The following is an 18,907-nucleotide window of genomic DNA, read 5'->3' on the forward strand; positions in this document are numbered from 1 at the left end:
GAGAATACAGTTGGCCCTCTTTATCCACGGATTTTTTATCCATAGATTCAAGCATCCACAGCTTGAAAATATTCAGAAAAAGCATAAATTCCAAATAGCAAACCTTGATTTTCCATTTTATATAGGAGACACCATTTTGTTATGACATTGGATTGAATGGGACCTGAGCATCCACTGATTTTGTTATCCACGGGGGGTCCTGGAACCAAACCCCAGCGGATAACAAGGGCCCACTGCAACAAGAAAGAGAGAAGAGGAGGAGGAGGAGGAGGAGGAGGAAGACAGAAGAAAACTACAAAGAAGCAAGAAGAAAGATAACAACAGCTCAGTGGAAAAAGACTGAAAAACTGGGGAAGTCAGAGAAGGTTCTTGAAGAAGCCGCTGCAGCTCTATCAGGCAGAAAAGAACTGTAATGAATAGTAGCAGTCCTGCCTGGGCAAGAGCACTAGTTTGGAGTGGGTATCATACTAGTTTTAGCAGGTTCTAGATAGTTCAATGTGGGCACAAAACAACTCAGATGTTTGAGTCCCAGAAACCACGAAGAACCACAATCCACTTCTGGTGGCTTTATTACAGGCAGCACTAACCACACGATTTAATCTGGCAAGTTATCTTTTCCAAAGTATAAACAGCAGCTGCTGGAGGTCCCGATGGTATCAGGATTGTGGCATGCAAGGATTGGAGTCAATTCACTATTTCCTCTTGTAGCTTTGTCCCAATAAAGATTCACCCTCGGCTGCTCTTTGGCACCAAGAGAGAATATTTGCATGAATGGGAGTCAGCTTGCCAAATGACAGCTGGGTGGAGCACTTCATTGGAAAGAAAAAGCTCAAGTCACTGTGGCTGCTATTAACTGTTAAGAGATAAAAACACGGCCAAGCCACGCTGGTGACCCTAGAAATGCAATTTTCTTGCACGAATTAGTAACATTGTGAATACACCGTCTTTCTCACGATTTAAATAATATAATGGAGGTGTATGCTAATCATTTCCATAACTTTTCAGTTTCCAATGAATACTTTCCACAATCAATTATCTGAATGCAACTACTTTTGACTACTGGGAACACTCTGGAGATATTTATAACGGACAAGCATTTGCTACGGTGGACTTTTCTGACTAACTAAATGCACTTATTTATTTTAAACATTTATAAACCAGATCATCATTGGCAGCACAAAGGCTAATTAAAAATCAGTAGAATATGAAATACCATAAAACATTAAGCAAGACTACAATGAAGTTAAAAGGAGTGCAGCTATTCGATCAAATGAACATGCTATAATGTTCAATGTCCGGGGAAATTAAAAGTTTTAACCTTTGAAGAATAGTGTCAGCACCGGGGTATCTCTCGCTGGTAGGCATGCCAACAACCTGAGAGAAAGCATTGCTTTTCTTCCTGTGTCATACGGTGCAGAGGACAGTTAAAACTATGAAATCTGCTGTCACAGAATGTCGTATTGACTACCAACTTGGATGGCTTTGAAGGGGGATAAAATACATGCATATGAGATAAGGTTACTAGTCTACATTTAATGTGTCTACAGTAGCAGGAGCTAACATGGTTTTACACTTCTACCTCTATACTCCAGCTGGAACAACTGCATTTATAAATAAGAATTGTAATTTACGTTCAATCTACATATTGCCTTCTTCCACTGAACAGAGTGGTGTTGAAGTAAGGTGTGCCAAGAATCTGTTTAGGTTCATCTCTCAACCAAGTCTGTGATGTCTTGCTGTGGGTCTGTACAGTTTATTTTCCAACACAGCTTATGAATTCACAATTCACTAAATAATCCACCTACTGGTCATTACAAGATAATAAACAGCGGGAAAAGATAAAGATTCATTCCCATTCACTCTTTACGGCCTTTCTTCTCAGACCTTCTTAGATTTTATTTTAATTTGCTTAGATTTTATCTTCATTATCTATAGCTTCCTTGTTTGCTTGCTCTCTTGCTCTTTCTCCAGTTATGCACTAGTTTGTTCAGATAATAACCTTGCAAGCAAGATTTTGTAACTTTCCATCATGTTTTATAGTGTACTGCAACCTTATTTTGTGTTGCCTATGAAACAGTGAGCTGGATCCAGATTTAGTCAAGGGTTGTTGTTGTCATTGTTGTGTGCCTTCAAGTTTCTGAATTACAGCAATCCTGGGAATCTCATTCTGGCCATATTTGTGACAGGCTAGACAAAAACTAAGGAATGTCTTAAACACTCACTGTTGTCCGTGCATATGTGCCTTCACACTGCCTATCGACTTATTTGATCCATGAATCTGATAGGCTTTTCTTGGGCAAGAAATACTCAGAGGTTGTTTGCCTCCCTCTGAAATATAGCCTACAGCACCTGGTATTTGTTGGCAGTCTCCAATCCAGGATCCTCAAATCCTGAAGGCACAGCAAGACACCAGGATGCTACCAAGACAACAGTCTAAAGCAAATGCATTGGAAAGAACCATGATGTGAGAGTACCAGAGGTGCCTACACTGCCAGAATCCAGCCATATCACAGCTGTAACCAGTAAATAAATCTGTCAATAAATAAAGCTAACTGTATTTAACAGTTATGGCCAGAAGCCAGGAAACATTCAGTAGGGCTACAAGTTGCTCTATGAACATTTTGTGGACAGGCAGTTTCTGTAATACATTCAGGAAGCTTTCGTATAAAGAACCCCTCATGGTACCACATAAACGGCACTGAGCAAATATTCTGTCTTTTTCTCCTTGACATATTCTTCGGCAGAAAAACAAAAGACGTGGGAAAGGAATGGGAAGATATAGGAGAGATGCCAAGTAAAATTCTGAAAATAAAGCAGGGCAATTGCACAATAGAAAGATTATCTGGGAACAGCCAAAGACTATGGAGGCAACTGAGACCTTAGAGGCAGAATTTCCTTGAGGATATACCTGCAGGTTGTAAGGTGTACAGCACCCTCATGTTCTCACCTACTCCTCTTGTTGTTGGTAGCAAAAGGTTTGGGAAGGCACCAAATTTGCATCCAGTGGGGAAATACATTTCAAAGACTAAGCTTCTAGTACATCACAATCTGTGTAGAGGAGCAGAGTCTGTTGTCCGGCTATCTGGCACCTTTCTCATGCATATCCACATTTCTACTCTTCTTGTCAACCTTTTATGGAAGTTGCTTCCTCAAGAAAAACCATCTGAAAAGGCCAAGCCTTATCCATTTAACCCTTCCCAAGCTGCTCCACATTATTCCATTTGCTCCAGGGAGGCTATTCCCCCAGCAAATGTCTGCAATGCAGAGTCATTTTTAAAAGAAGAAGAAAACAGTTCAATTAAATAAACCCACAGAACTGACCAAGTATCGTTATTCATTTTCATACGTGTCATGCTTGAGAAAGCCTTGCATATTTTAAGTAGCGATAGATCCACTAAAACTGTCAAAATCCAATCTCTGTGTACTTCATACTTCTCAATTTGAGTAAATCAGCACTGCTTTTATGAGCCCATAAAACTTTCTGCCTCATCCTTGTGACACCATGGTTTTTCCCCTCAATTTGTTCTCATTACCAGCCAGAGTTAATGAGATAACGTTCAACAATGATTTGCAGCAGAAGGAAAGTTCAGCTCACAGTGGTCACAGTATCTCGCTTGCTGAAGCCAAGGAACTTGTAATTTACAAGGATGCCTGTTGTTATCATGCAGAATACTATTTTCAAATGAACATAAAACATTTCTAAAACACAGTATGTGAAAGAGGCAAGGGGAAAGAACTTCCGCAAATCTCAAGGGATGCTACATTCCCTGTCGCTCTGGGATGATAGAAGAGGATCACAACACCAAAGATGGGCAGTGGTACAAAAGTTTCACTCAACCCATACGTTCTCTGACTTTACCTACTCTTTCAATTACCATAATAATTATCCATTTATAAGGCAATTTTAACTCTAATGCCCTAAAGGAGGACTTTGTAGTCCTCCAGAGCCACATTTTGTTGCAGAATCCACACAGAAGCAGTCCTGCAATCTAGGCATTCTGTGGCACTGCCACTTGCCCAGCATGCCCATTAATTAAAATTTTGGCTACTTGTCATGTAGTAGTTTGGGGAAGTTACAAACAAAAAACAGCTAGGATTTTTAAAAACTGTCCCAATGCTATTTACTACTGGTTTGTTCTTTTTTTATTGTTGCTGTTTTGTCTAAACCAGTGTAACGTAAAGAGACAAACGAAGTCCCAGGGTGTTTTTCAAGGAATCTTGATGCAACAAAGCAGAACTAATGCCTTTTGGTTATCAATTGGTTGGCCCCTTTTGGGGGTTATTTGAAATTTCTTTGTTGGGTGGGAGTTGAATTCTATTTGGGAATGTTCAGTCTTAATCCTAACAACAATGATGAACCTCACCCCAACCCTGATTATTTGCTGGAATTCTCACTGGAGACAAAAATATCCCACAACACACAAAATGTGTGAGGACAAAAATGGACCAACATTATGTTTTAAATAGTAAGTTTCTAGTTTTAAGGTAGGAGAGAAATCTTGCTTTCCAGTTTTATATTTTCATTCTGTAAGAGAAGGCCATAACAGCAATGACTTTACCTGAGAACAATGATGTGGTCACATCTGCTACTTACTTGGGGGATAGGGCACTGCTGTCCTGCCATCCTTGCCCAAAGAGCGTTCTTCAGTCCCCACTGGAGGCACTTTGGATGAATGGGGAAAAGGAGAGACAAGCTAGATGTAAGAAGAAAAGCCAGCAGTTAACTCATAATGCAACTTCAGGACTCTTGCTTCTTGCAAAGAAATCTTTGATTCCATTTTGAACTCAAAAAATCAAAAGTTTGCCTTTTAACTGAAAAACAACCATGGAAAATGTACTTTGTGCCATTTATTAGTTCTTTATTATTCTGGTTTAAACAGATGTAAGGACTAGCTCCGTTTAATGATAATGTCACTCTGGTGTTATCTGGAGCAACAACTGTGGGGGAATTGCCACACTTCCAAGGATTAATAACATTAGAGTTGGATTCTATTTAGGGACAGCATCACATAAGATCTGCGGACAGTCATAAGAGACAATCATCCAATGAGATGACCTGCTGAACACCTGAAGACCCAGATTGCTAAATGCATTGTGAGTAGAACGTGTAATCATCATATTAGGGTTTATGTTTCTTTGGGGGATTTTGGCTGAATGAGATTTAAGACGGTTTAATAATGTTCTAACTTTCCATGTTGCGCCTAAAGGAAAGAGACTTCACGTATGATGCCTTTGCTAATATAAAACTTGCTTGCTTAGAATAAACAGATTTTCTAAACAGATTTTCTTCTCAACGATCTCTCATGTTGCTGGGTTCAATGCAAAACCCCTGCAAGGTCAGAGATAACAAAAGAGGCAAGTTAGAACCCTCAGTGACTTCTTACTAAGTCACTGAATCTTGTGAGTCCCAATGGTGGGTGGTGGCAACTACAAGAAAGTTAGTGAAATCTAGGGTCCCTCTCTCATATCCAAGGGTAGGAGAAGAGTAGGAAACCATTAACAAGGTCTATGTGCCTTTATAGTTAATGTAATGTAATGTTTGTGTACCAAGCACAAAGTAAAGCTTCCAATTTCATGAGCAACATCATTAGAAATGGAACTACAACAGTTTTGACACCTTTCACCACAAACATCCCCCTCTGGACCAAATCAAAGAAAGCAGAAGAAAAGCCTGAGACCTCCTCAGTCCTCGGTCTTGGAGGTAGCAGACATTATTTCAAAGATCAAATGATACTATGCACATATGGTGTATCTTAATTCATCACACACTTACTCCAGACTCATCTTCATCAGAATTATCAAAGAGGTTGTCTAAATCATGTAGCGAGGGAGCCAAGTCTGTAACTTGCATGAGGCTACTAGAACCAGCCCTACTTGCACCATTATCTTGCCGTGTGTCTGGGGGGAGGAAAAATCATCAAGGACTTTAGAAATGGTCAAAATACACAAGTGATATTAAGCCACATTCTCCGAGAATAGGAGTAACAAGAAAACCACTCAGAAAACAACATCCCTATGTTGCAACGTTAACCACTAAAAATAATTCAACTGAAAATTGGTGCACATGGGGGTATTTATTTATTTACTTCATTTCTATGCTACTTTTCTCCCAGGGTGGGACCCAAGGTAGCTTCCAGAAACAACAAATTAAAAACATTTACAAAAATAGATTTAAAATCAATTGAAAATCGAGGATTCAATAGACACGTACCTGTTTTAGGAGCTGAACTGAAAATGGACATTGCATCTTTTCCATCTGGCACAGTGGTAGGATGACCCGATACAGAAATCTCCTTAGTCCCAGTTCCATCTTCTGACTGCAAACACAGAGCATTTGATCAACCACTATGCGCGTAAAAAGTGAGAAAGGCAAGTGGAACAGGTGGCCAGTACAACACAAAAAGAAGAGAGCATATCTCTCTCTCTCTCTCTCTCTCTCTCTCTATATATATATATATATATATATATATATATATTGTTGTTGCGTGCCTTCAACTCATTTCCAAGTTATGGCGACTATAAGGCAAGCCTATCATGGGTATTTTTTTGGCAAGTTTCTTGAGAGGAGGTTTGCCATCACCTTCCACTGAGGCTGAGAGAGTGTAACTTGCCTAAGGTTACCCAATGAGTTTACACGGTTAAGCTGGGATTTGACCCCTGGTCTCCAGGATCATGGTCCAATGTTTAAGCCACTAACTACACCATGCCAGGTACTAAAAACCTGACATGTGAGAGATAGCTTTAAGCCTGATATTAAGGAAAAGCAGAGATCACGACTGAAAAGAGAGGTACTCAGACAAATGCAAAATGTAGAGGTATCATGGCTTTCTTGTGGTGTAGGGTAATTGGAAAATGAGAGCTTCATTATTGTTGGGAGGCTTCAGGGACCACGAAACTGGGGTCCAGGGACCATATGCAGCCCACACCACATTATGTCCCATGATCTATGGCTTCTCTTTAGTGGTATCCTGTCTGTGGAACTCCCTTCCTCAAGTCACTTGCCTAGTGGTGCCACAAATGCAGAAATTTGAGGCAGAGATCCAGAGTCCCTCTCAGCAGAGGACCGCAGTCTGAAGAAAAGAAGTAATTATTTAAAGAAGCTTTTGTTCCTCCTTCCAATGTATTTTTACAAAGTAAATGTACTTACTGTATGCTTTAATGCACACGTTTAGACAAAAATGAGTCCTACTGCGTTCAATAAAGCCCACTCACAGGTAAAGTGCATAAAGAGTTCTAAACTTTATCAATTAAAGTCCATTTGATTTTCTGCCTTATAGCCCAATCCTATGCACATCTGTTCAATCACACTCTCAAGTAGGTTTGAATAGGATAGTAGCCTCAAATCCAATGCAGGTGACAGCCTGAGATGAAATTTAAGCTACATCAAGCCCCTGGATGTAAGTAAACCAGATGAGATGCTTTCATACAAAAAAAAAAAGGGGGGGGAGGAAGAATAGTGCTCTGATTTGGCAATGATACCTTATTCTTCTTCAGCAATTCTCTATCAATTCCAAGTTTACACTTTCTAGTTCCAGTGAAGCTGTATTTGATGTCCCCATCCTGAAACGTGTAAGGATCACTGACATCTCCCAAACATTCACCAGGCCGCCGTAGTAGAGGGAATGGGTCAAAATAATTCATTGATGGCCCAGAGGAGGTTTCTCCCAAAATTTTAAATCTTTTATTAGGTTGTGCTAAGAGCCTAGAGGGAAAAAATTAAGAAACAGTGGAAACATTCAGTAAAACCTGTCTTGTAGATAGAGGTATTATTCTTCTCACATAAACACAGCCAATAGAATCCACCTTCCCAGAGAGAATATATCAATCAAATCTGTGCACAATCCTTTCCGCATAAGTCAAAGCCACAAATGCAGAGGGCCAACCATAAAGTTTTTCGCTTGTACTAGCAATAAGCATCCTCTAGCTGATTTGTACTTTCGCAGCCAGCCACTCAAAGACTAGAATCTTAATGGCACATCACAAATAATCAAAATCCCTTCAAGAGCCAGAAACATTACAGTATATCAAAGCATCTGCAAGTGAAGTATATCAAAAAAACATTACAGTATATCAAAGCATCTATGAAGTGGTACAGAAATATAAATGCTATTGCTATGAAGTTCATGTAGGTCACCATAAATGTCCAAAGGAGGGCAACTAGAATGGTGAAGGGTCTTGAAACCATAAAGCCCTATGAGGAACACCTTAGGGAGCTGGGGATGTTTAGTCTGGAGAAGAGAAGGCTAAGAGGTGATATGACAGCCTTGTTTAAATATTTGAAGGGACGTCATATTGAGGAGGGAGCAAGCTTGTTTTCTGCTGCTCCAGAGAACAGGACCCAATGGAGCAATGGATGCAAGCTCCAGGAAAAGAGATTCCAGCTCAACATTAGGAAGAACTTCCTGACAGTAAGGGCTGTTCGACAGTGGAAAACACTTCCTCAGAGAGAGTCTCCCTCCTTGCAGGTCTTTAAACAGAGGCTGGATGGCCATCTATCGGGGATGCTGACTGAGAGTTCCTGCATGGCAGGGGGTTGGACTAGATGGCCCTTGTGGTCCCTTCCAACTCTATGATTCTAAGTCGACAAGCAACTTGAAGTCACATACACACACAAAATCCTGAAACAGACTGGCGACAACCAATCTCCACCTCTCTTTCATGGGGACCTAACAGGTGGGCCTGCAGGTTGACATCAACATCTTAAGCAAAATCTACTCCTCATTTGAGGTAGGCATGGCTGCTACCTAGAATCGGTGCTGCTGCTTCTCCTTTGCTGCTGCCTCTGTCCCCAGTTACCATGATATGACTGTACTCTAACTCCCCCAGCAAAAAGGTAACTCAGAGTGGGAAATGTATAGTATGGCTTGTCATCCACTTTTGTATTACTAAGCATATCTGACTAAGGAGGAGGTGGAGAAGGCAATGGCAGATTGGAATCTCTGAAATGTCTCCTTTCAACCTTAGAGACAAAACACTGGTACAAGACACTCTGACTCTGAACATCCTCTGTTGCCATTCTAAGTTTGTAGACAGGCAGTCACAACATATCCTCAAAGGAGGCAAATGTTTTGAATGCTCACAAGGCTCAACAATATAACTCTCCTTGAACATTCCATACAATTATTCAGTGACGACATCTGTGATGAAATTGCTTTGACTATGTCAAGTAAATGTTGAACCCTGCAGCAGCCATCAAAGTGGGAGATAGGCTTTGTCGTTCTTGCTTCATTTTGGTTTTCAAAGTAAAAGACGGTTAGAAGTGGTTAGCCAGTGCCTTCTTCTGTGCAGTACTAACAAGTGTTAGCTAAAGTGCCACCACTATGGTTTCTAAGAGACACTCCATCAGTGTCACCATCCCACTACTGTTGCCACCCAGTAAGTTCCTTTTGGAACTTCTCCAGTTCTATTAAAAGGCATCAACACTGATAACTACACTAGCAATGATATAAAAAATGGTACATTTCACCACAACAATCTCTACACAGATAACCATATCTTGGAAACGATTCTTCCCTTTGCTGAGTACTTTCCAAAATTCCATGTAATACAACCAAACCTTCATAGTCTCTCCCCATGGTCTACCAATGCCCTGCAAAAGTAGTATTTTATTTCAATTGTTTCACAAGCACTTAAAGCAGCTTTCCTCATCCTTGAGCCCTTTGAGACAAAGTACACAATGCATTACCACAAACATGACAAAGTACATAACTGGAGATAAGCACTGACAGCTAAGTACTCATATGGTTCCTAGATGGACAAATAAGTCAGTTGCCATTTCTCGCACTTGCCAAATGTTTTAATCTCCATTTCTTTCTATCCCAAATATAAACAAATTGTGAATTCTGATAAATTATCAAAAACGATCCAAAACAAAATTCTCACCCCCATTACGCTTGTGCTGTCATCCTTTGATAAAATGTTCACACTTTTTATTAAAAAGTCCCATCTACAGAAACTCTCACAAGCGGTCCAGTCCTGTGTTTTATATATGGTTCTTACACGACATTTTCAGTCATTTCCACATATGTTGAATTTGTCAGCAATTTTTTTTCAGGGATGGAGGCAGTCCCACCCACCATCATCACCTGGACCAAACCCAAATGGCAACATTTGGGACAGTCAACAAGCCCTTAGGGATTGTTCTTACCTTTTCAGTGCAGTGCTTTCAAATACCATATCCACCTTGGTGTCATATCTCTCACAATGGAGTTCCGGAGGCCTGAACTCTGGATTTCCACTGGAGGGAAGAGTATATCCCTGCCACATACTCAGTGACTTTTGGTTGTGTATAATCCCGCAATACAAAACCATACCACCGACTTCTTCCATAAGAGGTAGCCTCTGTCCTCCAAGAACTGTCCTGTCCTCTGTGCTAGGCAGTGGCTGGAGCTCTAATCCACTGTTGCAGAGGGCTGGATTCACAGGAACTGATGATGGGTTTAAACTCTCAGATTCCCGCCCTCTTGGCTGGGGACTAAGAGTGGGAGGCAGAGGGGATGTGGGGGAATGGGGAGAATCCACAGGATTCAAATTTTTTTGTTTGGTTGAGTGAGGTGGTGGTGGTAGAGAGAGCTGTTTCTCATATTTCCGGCTGCCAGGGGCTTCCAAGGAAGGCTCCATACCCACCAAGGCCATCTTCTGCCCCGGTGGAGCCTGTTCCATACAGAGCTCTTCAGTAAGAGAGGGCCGATGGTGAAACGGTAGTAGCGATCTCTTCTGAAATTTCTCCACTTTCTCCTGCCTCTCTGTGGTTTTGTGCTTAGAGGCAGATGGCAGCAAAGTGGAAGAAGAGGAGGATCCCATGCCAATCCCAGATTGTGATAATGATGATGGTCGACCGAAACCCAAACCAAAGCGTTGCCTAAGGAACCTATGCCTGGAAAAGAGAAAGAGGAAGAATTTATCAAGTAAAGAGTGCAAAGGGTCAGATCATCTGCTGATCTATCTCTATTTCTCCTCTTTATCTAATTTAAAATGGACCTTGCAACTATAGTAACTATAGCAGGGAATCAGAGAGTGTGATCATACCCATGACCTCAGGAGTGTGGTCAAGCCCTTTGACATCATACAGCCCACGCACAGTTAGAGACTTCCCCATTGAACAGGTAGTCAAAGAAATACAAGAGAAACAGAGGAGAGTTGATACCTGCCATGCCATTTGCTATACCTACCAGTCTCAGGAGAGAAGGAGGATCCCTAACCTTGTCCCTGTTCCCATTCATACAGGGTCTACATAGACTCAGTAAGTCTGCCTATTCACAATTCAGGACTTACTCTGTGAAAAACTGGCACATAGGTTTGTTGTGCAGAAAACAACATTTCTAGTATCATTTCCTGCATAGAAAATTGTTTTCTATGCAAATTACCAACGTGCAAATTTTGTGCAAAACAAATCCCCAATTAAAACCTTTTTTTTTATAGAAAATAATATTGCTTTATAGTACTGTTGGCCTTCTGTATCCACTGATTCCTTATTCATAGATTCAAGCATCCATGGCTTGAAAATATTTTCATATATATATATATATATATATATATATATATGAAAATATTTTCAAGCCAAAACATAAACCCAGACTTTGCCATTTTTATATAAGGGAGACTGGTCATTGTATTTAATGGGATCTGAGCATCTATGGATTTGGGTATTCACTTGGGGGGGGGGGGTGTCCTGGAATCAAACCCTTGTGGATTCAGGAGACCACTGTGCTATCATTTTCTGCACAAAATACATTGTGTCCTACACAGAAAACTCTGTTTTCTGAGTAAAACAGTCTTATGTGAATTTTGTGCAGAATAGGTCCTGAAGTCCTCAGTCCAGGATTCTTCTCACCAAAGTTTCTTGACACTCGAAAACATGTTTTACAGCTATTTACTAAATATCTTCAAAAGCTCTCCCCACCAATAATACAAATAAAGATATGAAAACATTACTGAAATTATTCTACTGACCTAGAGCAAGAGCAGCGAACTCTTTGGATAGGATCAACAAAATCCCAAGAAGTACAGTTGATAGGGGCTTTTTTCTCCGCATTTCTCGCAGTAATCTGAGCCCTTCTGATAGAAAGAAAAATATTTAAAAGTGTCAGTGTGCTAGGAAACCTCATATGATCTCATAAACTAAAGAGGGCAAGTGGACACTGATAAATGATTTCTAGTTAAGTGATGTACATCCATTAAAATGTGCAACTTCTCTTTTCCTTGGCTGCATATTTTTACATCGCCAGGCCTGCAAATTTGTTTGTAATACACATGATATGACTAAAGCATCTATGGTACTATTCGGCTTCATCATTTCCAGAGAAGACTGTGGCTAGGCAAAGATAATCTGAGCCACAATGGTTTTCTGATCAGCCTGCTGGACCATGGGAAACTTCTAAGTCGTGGGCCTTTTTTCTTCTTTACAGGAAATGACATCCCATTCAAAACATACCACATTTCAATTGAGGATGAAAGTTCAAGGATAGGAATTGAAACTATCCCAAACAATATAACAGACAGAAATGCATTTAAATACTTAAAATCATAATGGTACATCTACACTTTTTGAGTGTCAAGTGTCAACTTTCTCTCACAGGATACCTGTACGGTGGACCCTTCCCATCCCAGGGGGTTCGATTCTGGGGGGCCCTGGACAGTAAAAAAAGTGGGCAATTCTTCCCTGCATTAAGGAAAAGGAAGCTGTCTAATTACTGAACTTGTCTAACAAAATCCTAAGTAAACTCTCTTCATATATCCTCTATTTAAGCCCTCCACCAACTCAAGTGATTGCTTCAAATCTGCTCCAGAACTGACCCAAATGCTTGCCTTCCCAGTAACAAGAGTCAATACCTATGCATTTCATTCTGAAAACTATTAAAATACAAGTAAAAAAAGCATGGCCTAGGCAGTAATTGTGTGAATGGGATGCCTGCTGAAGCTCCTAGCAGTGGGTTCAGGCAGAACTATTCTCTTACTTGGACTGTGACCTGTTGAGGATACATTCCTTCCAAACCTTGTTAACCATATGATTCTGCAATTTTGGAGGAATCTTCTCTGATTTCTTTGGACTCTGCACAGTGACCGTCCCATCTGGCGCTGGCACTGTATGGCCAACCGTGCTAGGAATGCCTCCACTTTCACCTGAAAGATAATGGTCAACACCATAGGAAAGAGCAACCCAAAAAGTTATTTGCCGAGGGGGGGGAGGGGAATGCTCTTTGGATGTTTGCTATCTGCATCCCTCCAAAAAGACACCATCTCAGAACTTTCTATTTGAATTTATCACAAACCCGGCGGCAGGGATAGAATCAGTAGACTGTATCAAAGACAGCAGAATTTGACCAGTTTAGCAGCTACCAGAAAGAGAACCTGCAAGGACAATAATGCATTACTTCTGTTCAATCTACACTGCCTTGCAGAAGTATTCAAACCACAACTCATTCAACTTTTCCCCATTTTGTTGTGTTACCAGATATGTAACCAAAATATTTTTATTGTGGCACAAAAGTTAAATAAAGAAAAATAATTAAAACAGTTGTCGGTGGCCCCAGTCACAGTTCTGTTGCGCATTATGAAGGCTGCTGGTAAAGCAACTGTAAGGCAAAGTATAGCTGTAGATCTAAATGTCAACTGAGACAGCAGAGGGAGCTTTTAGTTTGCTTTGCTTTGTACTTTTTTGTCGGAGACTGTACTTAAGCTGAAAAAGACAGTAGTAGTATTAATTCTCAACAAAGTCAAACATGTTTACAGAACTCCTTGTTCTCATGTCTGCAATGACCCAAAATCCCTTAAACCGCTGAAAAGAGCCAAAACTAAAGTGGGTTTCATTGAGAACTACCCCTGCTGTAAAAGGACTTCTGTATCAGAGGTTTTGCCATTATTTCTAGCAGCTTCACATGGCTGCACACCAAGCTGAACAATGAACCTTGCTCTCACCCACTTCTTGCTACGCTACTGTCAGCACACAGCCTCTCTTCACAACGGGCACTTTCAGTCATATTAGCTATCTATAAGTCATGGTTGAAATGCCCATTAAGTGTCTCTGCAGATGCATTTTCAATAATCTCTATGGAATATTCTGCAGGAAAGAAGTACAGTATTTCAAATTCCTGGGTGTTAACATCACAACTGGAGACAGCACTTCTTCACAAAGGACTGAAGAAACAACTGTCTAGTATAATGATTTCTTAGGCTTTACCAGTCCTATCACTAACTGTATTGACTGATCCATTCACCCAGTCTTAAATCTTAACATATCTCTTATGGAACGTGCACATATTCTGTTTTTAAATAAATAGTGAAAAGCCATCCACACAGAATCCATTGGAAGACACCTCCTTGCTTATCAACCAGAATCAATTCTACCAGAAGAAACAAGATGGTGGAGGGGGGAGAGATATCAATACAAATCACGGCAAATAGGGGAAACATTCGTCCAGCAATACCACCCACTGTCTCTCACCTTTAAAACACTGTATGAATTCAACACAATCACATGAGTAGTTTTACCCATGCATGTTGCTGGTCCTAAGATTGCATACAGAAAGCAGCTTCACGTTACTAAGAATATCCATAAAATTAATATTGTTTATGAACATATTCCTAAATACATAGACACCGTCACATTCAAAGGTATATTTGAGGCTTTCTATTTACATTTTTTAACTGGATACTTATGCTGGAAACGTTCACTCTGTCTCCTCTTTTGGCTATTAAACTCACTTTCGATCCAGTAACCATTAAAAATGTGGAAAGCTGAGTGGTCTTTCCAAGTAGCTGCAGCTGAAGGCTAGAAAGAAAGGCCTAAAGTCAACATGCGTTGGGATTTTGTGTCAGGCAGTGTTTGGATTTTCAACCCCTCCTCGCTGCTCCTGTCTCCAGTGATAGAAGCCTCCTTTGGAGAGATTCTTAGTCCTCTGGAGCAGGCTTTTAAGGTGCAGTGGGAGGCATGCAAAGGATGGGATTTCCCCATTCCCCATTCCGGTGCTTTGCTCACCTATGACTGTCTGCTCTGGAGAGATAGGTGGTGTAAGTAACATTCCACAGCTGGCATCTTTCATGTTTCCGGTTCCCTGCTGTACCATGTTGTTGTGGGCTCCAGGTGCAGAAGTGCTCAGAGAGACAGGAATGTCATTTTGAGCAATGAGAACAAAAGCTGAAGGATACACCATTCGGACACCACCTGTTAAGAGGGAAGTAAAGAAGAAAGAAGAATCAGGAAACGGCTGTGTGTTCATTTTAATATTTCTAATTCATTAACAGGAGCAATATTTTATTTGTGTTACTGTACTACATAACTACGTAACAAAGGTATTGATTGTATATTTGAAATAGCTCGCTGGCATAATGTTGGTGTCTTACGCATGCATATGTTGTGTTACGTAATTGGATGGACATTTTTGGCCAAGTCATAACATTCAGTTGAAGGGTATGAAAACAGAAATGTGCATGTTGTTCCACTGTGTATCACTGAACCCTTGTATATAGATTGCACAGTTGTGTGAGGCTCATCAATACACAATGCACATTTGGCTGTGCAACACCATAATTCTGTGACATACTGGCTTACTGCAACCAAGCGTAAAGTTGTGCTATGTCTCCTCAAAGCAAGGCCTCAGCCCATTGTTTTTATAACTATTATCAGGAAACACAAAGAGCATGAAACTGTCACAAATTGTGAGAAAAAGAGAGCATCTTCTTAAAATAAGCTATTTTCCCCAGGCACTCTACTATGAATAGATCCACAGTAAAAAGAGATTCTTGGTTATCATGATTGTAGGTTCTCAAATTTTAACTGGAGAGGCAAAAAGGCAAGATCTTTTTCAAGTGAAATACTGAACCTCACCAACTATGACTTCTACTGCCACCGGAAAATCATCGTCGTATCCCAGTTCCTTTTCTTCCTTCAAGCTCTCTTTCTTCTTCAGCACCATTGGGTAAAAATATTGCCACTCCTCAATTAGTTTCTGGGTTGCTGGATCTGACATCTTGTATGCTTGCCCTGTTAAAGTACCACTCAAACCATATGGGCTTATCAGCACTGATAAAAAGAAAAACAAAATAATAATAATAAAACTCCTGACCATTCATTAGTATGCAGCATCAACATGTTGTTGTTGTGTGCCTTCAAGTCCTTTCCAAGTGATAGCTGAATGGGCAATTCAACTTTTGCCTCCTGGAGTCCTAGTACAGTAGCACAGTACACAGCTCTCATACTATACTGTTTTAAGTGGTGTTTTAACAGGACAGTTGATTTAATAGTTTTAAAGTTATTTTTATCATTGTTTTCAGCTATACTTTATTTTTAATTTTTGCTTGGGCTTAGGTGTTAGAAGAAAGACAGGATATAAAATAAATAGAAAGAGAGAGAGAGAGATTTTTAAAATTAAATAAACATTGCCACTCCTCAAAAAACAGGGGTAGGATGGTCACATGTCAGGAATGCATTAGCTGTGGATTTCTGCACTGGAAGAGACTGGATTAAATGGCTCTTGGGATCCCTTCCAACTCTATGGTTCTGTGGTTTGGGTTGCAATCTTGTTCAAAGTTCCCTTGGAGTAAGACCCACTGAAAACAATGGAAAGATTTCTGACTAAACATCCTGAGGATTATACAGCACAACTCTATCTATAGGCGGTTGGAGTAATTGCTGTGAGCTCATGTTGAGGCTGAAAGCCAATGTAGTGATTTTTGCCTGACGGATTACCTTCCGTCGGCAAAAAATGGCGCTTGTCAGGACTGGACGCGAACGGGTGCGCGACGGGGGACGGAACGGGGCCTCTTGGAGGACTTTTGCGTGTGCGATAAAATCCGTTTTTGGGAGGCCGCGCGCGCACACGAGAGTCCTCCTCCCGTCCCTAGAACGTTTATGTTTCTGTGTGCGATAAGGTCCTACCTCTCTCAATCTCAGAGGAAGGCAAAGACACACCCACTCTGAACAAATCTTGCCAAGAAAATGCCATGATACCTTACGATTGCTGTACATTGGAAAAAACTTGAAGGCACACAACAGGAATGATGGCACACCCACTCATTAAAAGAATGGTGGCAGTGATTCTTGGGGCTCCAAAATTGGACCAGTGGTCCCACTTTGTTCCCACTGCTAACATGGATAGTACATGGAAATGCAAACAATCCTACCTTGAAATGGCACCGGGGAAACCTGAGCCATGCGGAGGTGCTCCTCGCTTATTAGATATATTGGCAGGTGCTGGGCAATCTCCACACTTGTACACACATTACTTTCCCCATGAAGGAAAAATGTGAAGGCACAGGACAAATGCTCACTGGGGGAGGAGAAAAGAAGATAACAACCCATTTAATAATGACTTCAATCCTTCAGAGATCTGAGTATTTGACAGTTTAAGGGGCTCACTAAAACAGCATTTGTAATACATAATGTGTATGTGTGGCCATACCTACATTTTCACCCCCAATGAAAGTAGCAAAAAAATGTATATATCAATATCAAGCTCTCTCTCAAGATCAGCAGGTATAGGAAAGAAAGAAAAAAGGAAAAAGATAGCAGAAAGAGTCTGTATACTAAGCAGAGCATCACACATTTAGAGAACACATCACATGCCAAAGCTTGTGCTTTGCAATAAACTACAATACAGAACGACATGAAAAATGTGTTCACTTTCTGACTACAATCAAAGCATCTACATATTCACAGGAAAAGTTAGGCAAGCCACAGAATGGGGAACAAACACCTTGACCCATTCATTAAAAGCACCTTCAAATAACCATGCTCTTCCTATCAACCTTCTGCGTTACATTTTTGAAAAAAGGAAGTTTTCGCCCCAAAGCATTCAAGCCCATCTTTAGCAGTTGGGGATTTTGCTGCAGGCATCTGGTGTCTCCAGCTTCACCATTTCACCAGAGTGCCAAGGTGCTTGTGATTCCCGTATCCCAAGAGAAGTTCCCTGATATCCAGTTCCCTTAAGCTGAGATAGAATCAGTGACAAAAGCCATTGGAAACTGGTGGCTGATCAGGCAAGGGAAGATTGACTTTCTAGGCCTATCTTCCGCAAATGTTTTAGACTGGAATTCCAAGTACCTCCAGCAAGCCGTCTTTGTGCTCACACTGTTTTGAGGCTACCCAAAATAATACTGTACAGCTGTAGCATTTCAGGGCTGCATATATATTGGTTGGGATCCTGCTATTAATCTCCTGTTTAGAAATATCCAAAAGTACCTTCAAGAGTCCTTAAACGGGCGAGAAACGGGCATAAAGGACAGGCAAGGCAACACCCCTCAGTAAATATGCATCCCTCAAAGTAATCTGTGTGTGAACCAAACTGCTGTCAGCCCATAACATGTCTGAGAGCTTGTTCCCACTTAGGATTTGATACGAATTAAAATAAAACGTTTTTAATAAAATCGAATTAAAATAATACAGTTGTTATCCCGCTTTCAGAATCGCTTTATTCATCGTTCCCATCTGCTTATTTAAATCGAATTTTTTACTTGCAAGCGTTCATTAAGCGTTCTCACTTGGCATGAAATCGGTGTTAAAATAAAGCGACTCTTCTCCTCCATACCTTATTTGGAGTTGTCAATCAATAGTACGTCAGAATGACGTAACGTTAACCCGGATTATTTGGAAGCGATTTAACTTTCGTCAGCGTTTCCATTTCATTGACCGTTTGTGAAATGATGTATTTTTGGCGGGTTTTTTTTTAAATGAACCAATCAAGGCGCTTAAACGATCAAACGTCATAAGCGCTGTCAGCCTTATATACATTTTCCCTCCGAATTTAGTAGGAAACCAAAGCTCTCTCCAGAGGAACTATGGGATAGGTTTTCCAGGGCAGCATCCCCGCTTCATGTCTCCTAAGAGAGCCCACAGAAATCAATGGGGGATGCTTCTGGCAATGCGAATTTAGTAGGAAACCAAAGCTCTCTCCAGAGGAACTATGGGATA

General features: G+C 40.7%; 1 protein-coding gene across 2 annotated transcripts in view; it reads right to left on the minus strand.

The window, feature by feature from the left end:
* Positions 1 to 18,907, minus strand: part of MED13L (mediator complex subunit 13L) — a 99,841-nt gene that overhangs the window by 28,353 nt on the left and 52,581 nt on the right. The window contains exons 5-14 of one of the 2 annotated variants that reach the window (XM_042441639.1): positions 17,122 to 17,267; positions 15,827 to 16,021; positions 14,978 to 15,163; positions 12,957 to 13,122; positions 11,953 to 12,057; positions 10,148 to 10,876; positions 7,480 to 7,702; positions 6,212 to 6,317; positions 5,774 to 5,898; positions 4,595 to 4,694 (exon numbers count right to left, since the gene is read on the minus strand). In XM_042441639.1, the coding sequence (XP_042297573.1) occupies positions 4,595 to 4,694; positions 5,774 to 5,898; positions 6,212 to 6,317; positions 7,480 to 7,702; positions 10,148 to 10,876; positions 11,953 to 12,057; positions 12,957 to 13,122; positions 14,978 to 15,163; positions 15,827 to 16,021; positions 17,122 to 17,267 (2,081 nt within the window). The remainder of the gene's footprint in view (positions 1 to 4,594; positions 4,695 to 5,773; positions 5,899 to 6,211; positions 6,318 to 7,479; positions 7,703 to 10,147; positions 10,877 to 11,952; positions 12,058 to 12,956; positions 13,123 to 14,977; positions 15,164 to 15,826; positions 16,022 to 17,121; positions 17,268 to 18,907) is intronic. The other variant, XM_042441640.1, reaches the window with a different exon arrangement.

This window comes from Sceloporus undulatus, chromosome 10, assembly GCF_019175285.1.
Source record: "Sceloporus undulatus isolate JIND9_A2432 ecotype Alabama chromosome 10, SceUnd_v1.1, whole genome shotgun sequence".
Taxonomy (NCBI): domain Eukaryota; kingdom Metazoa; phylum Chordata; class Lepidosauria; order Squamata; family Phrynosomatidae; genus Sceloporus; species Sceloporus undulatus.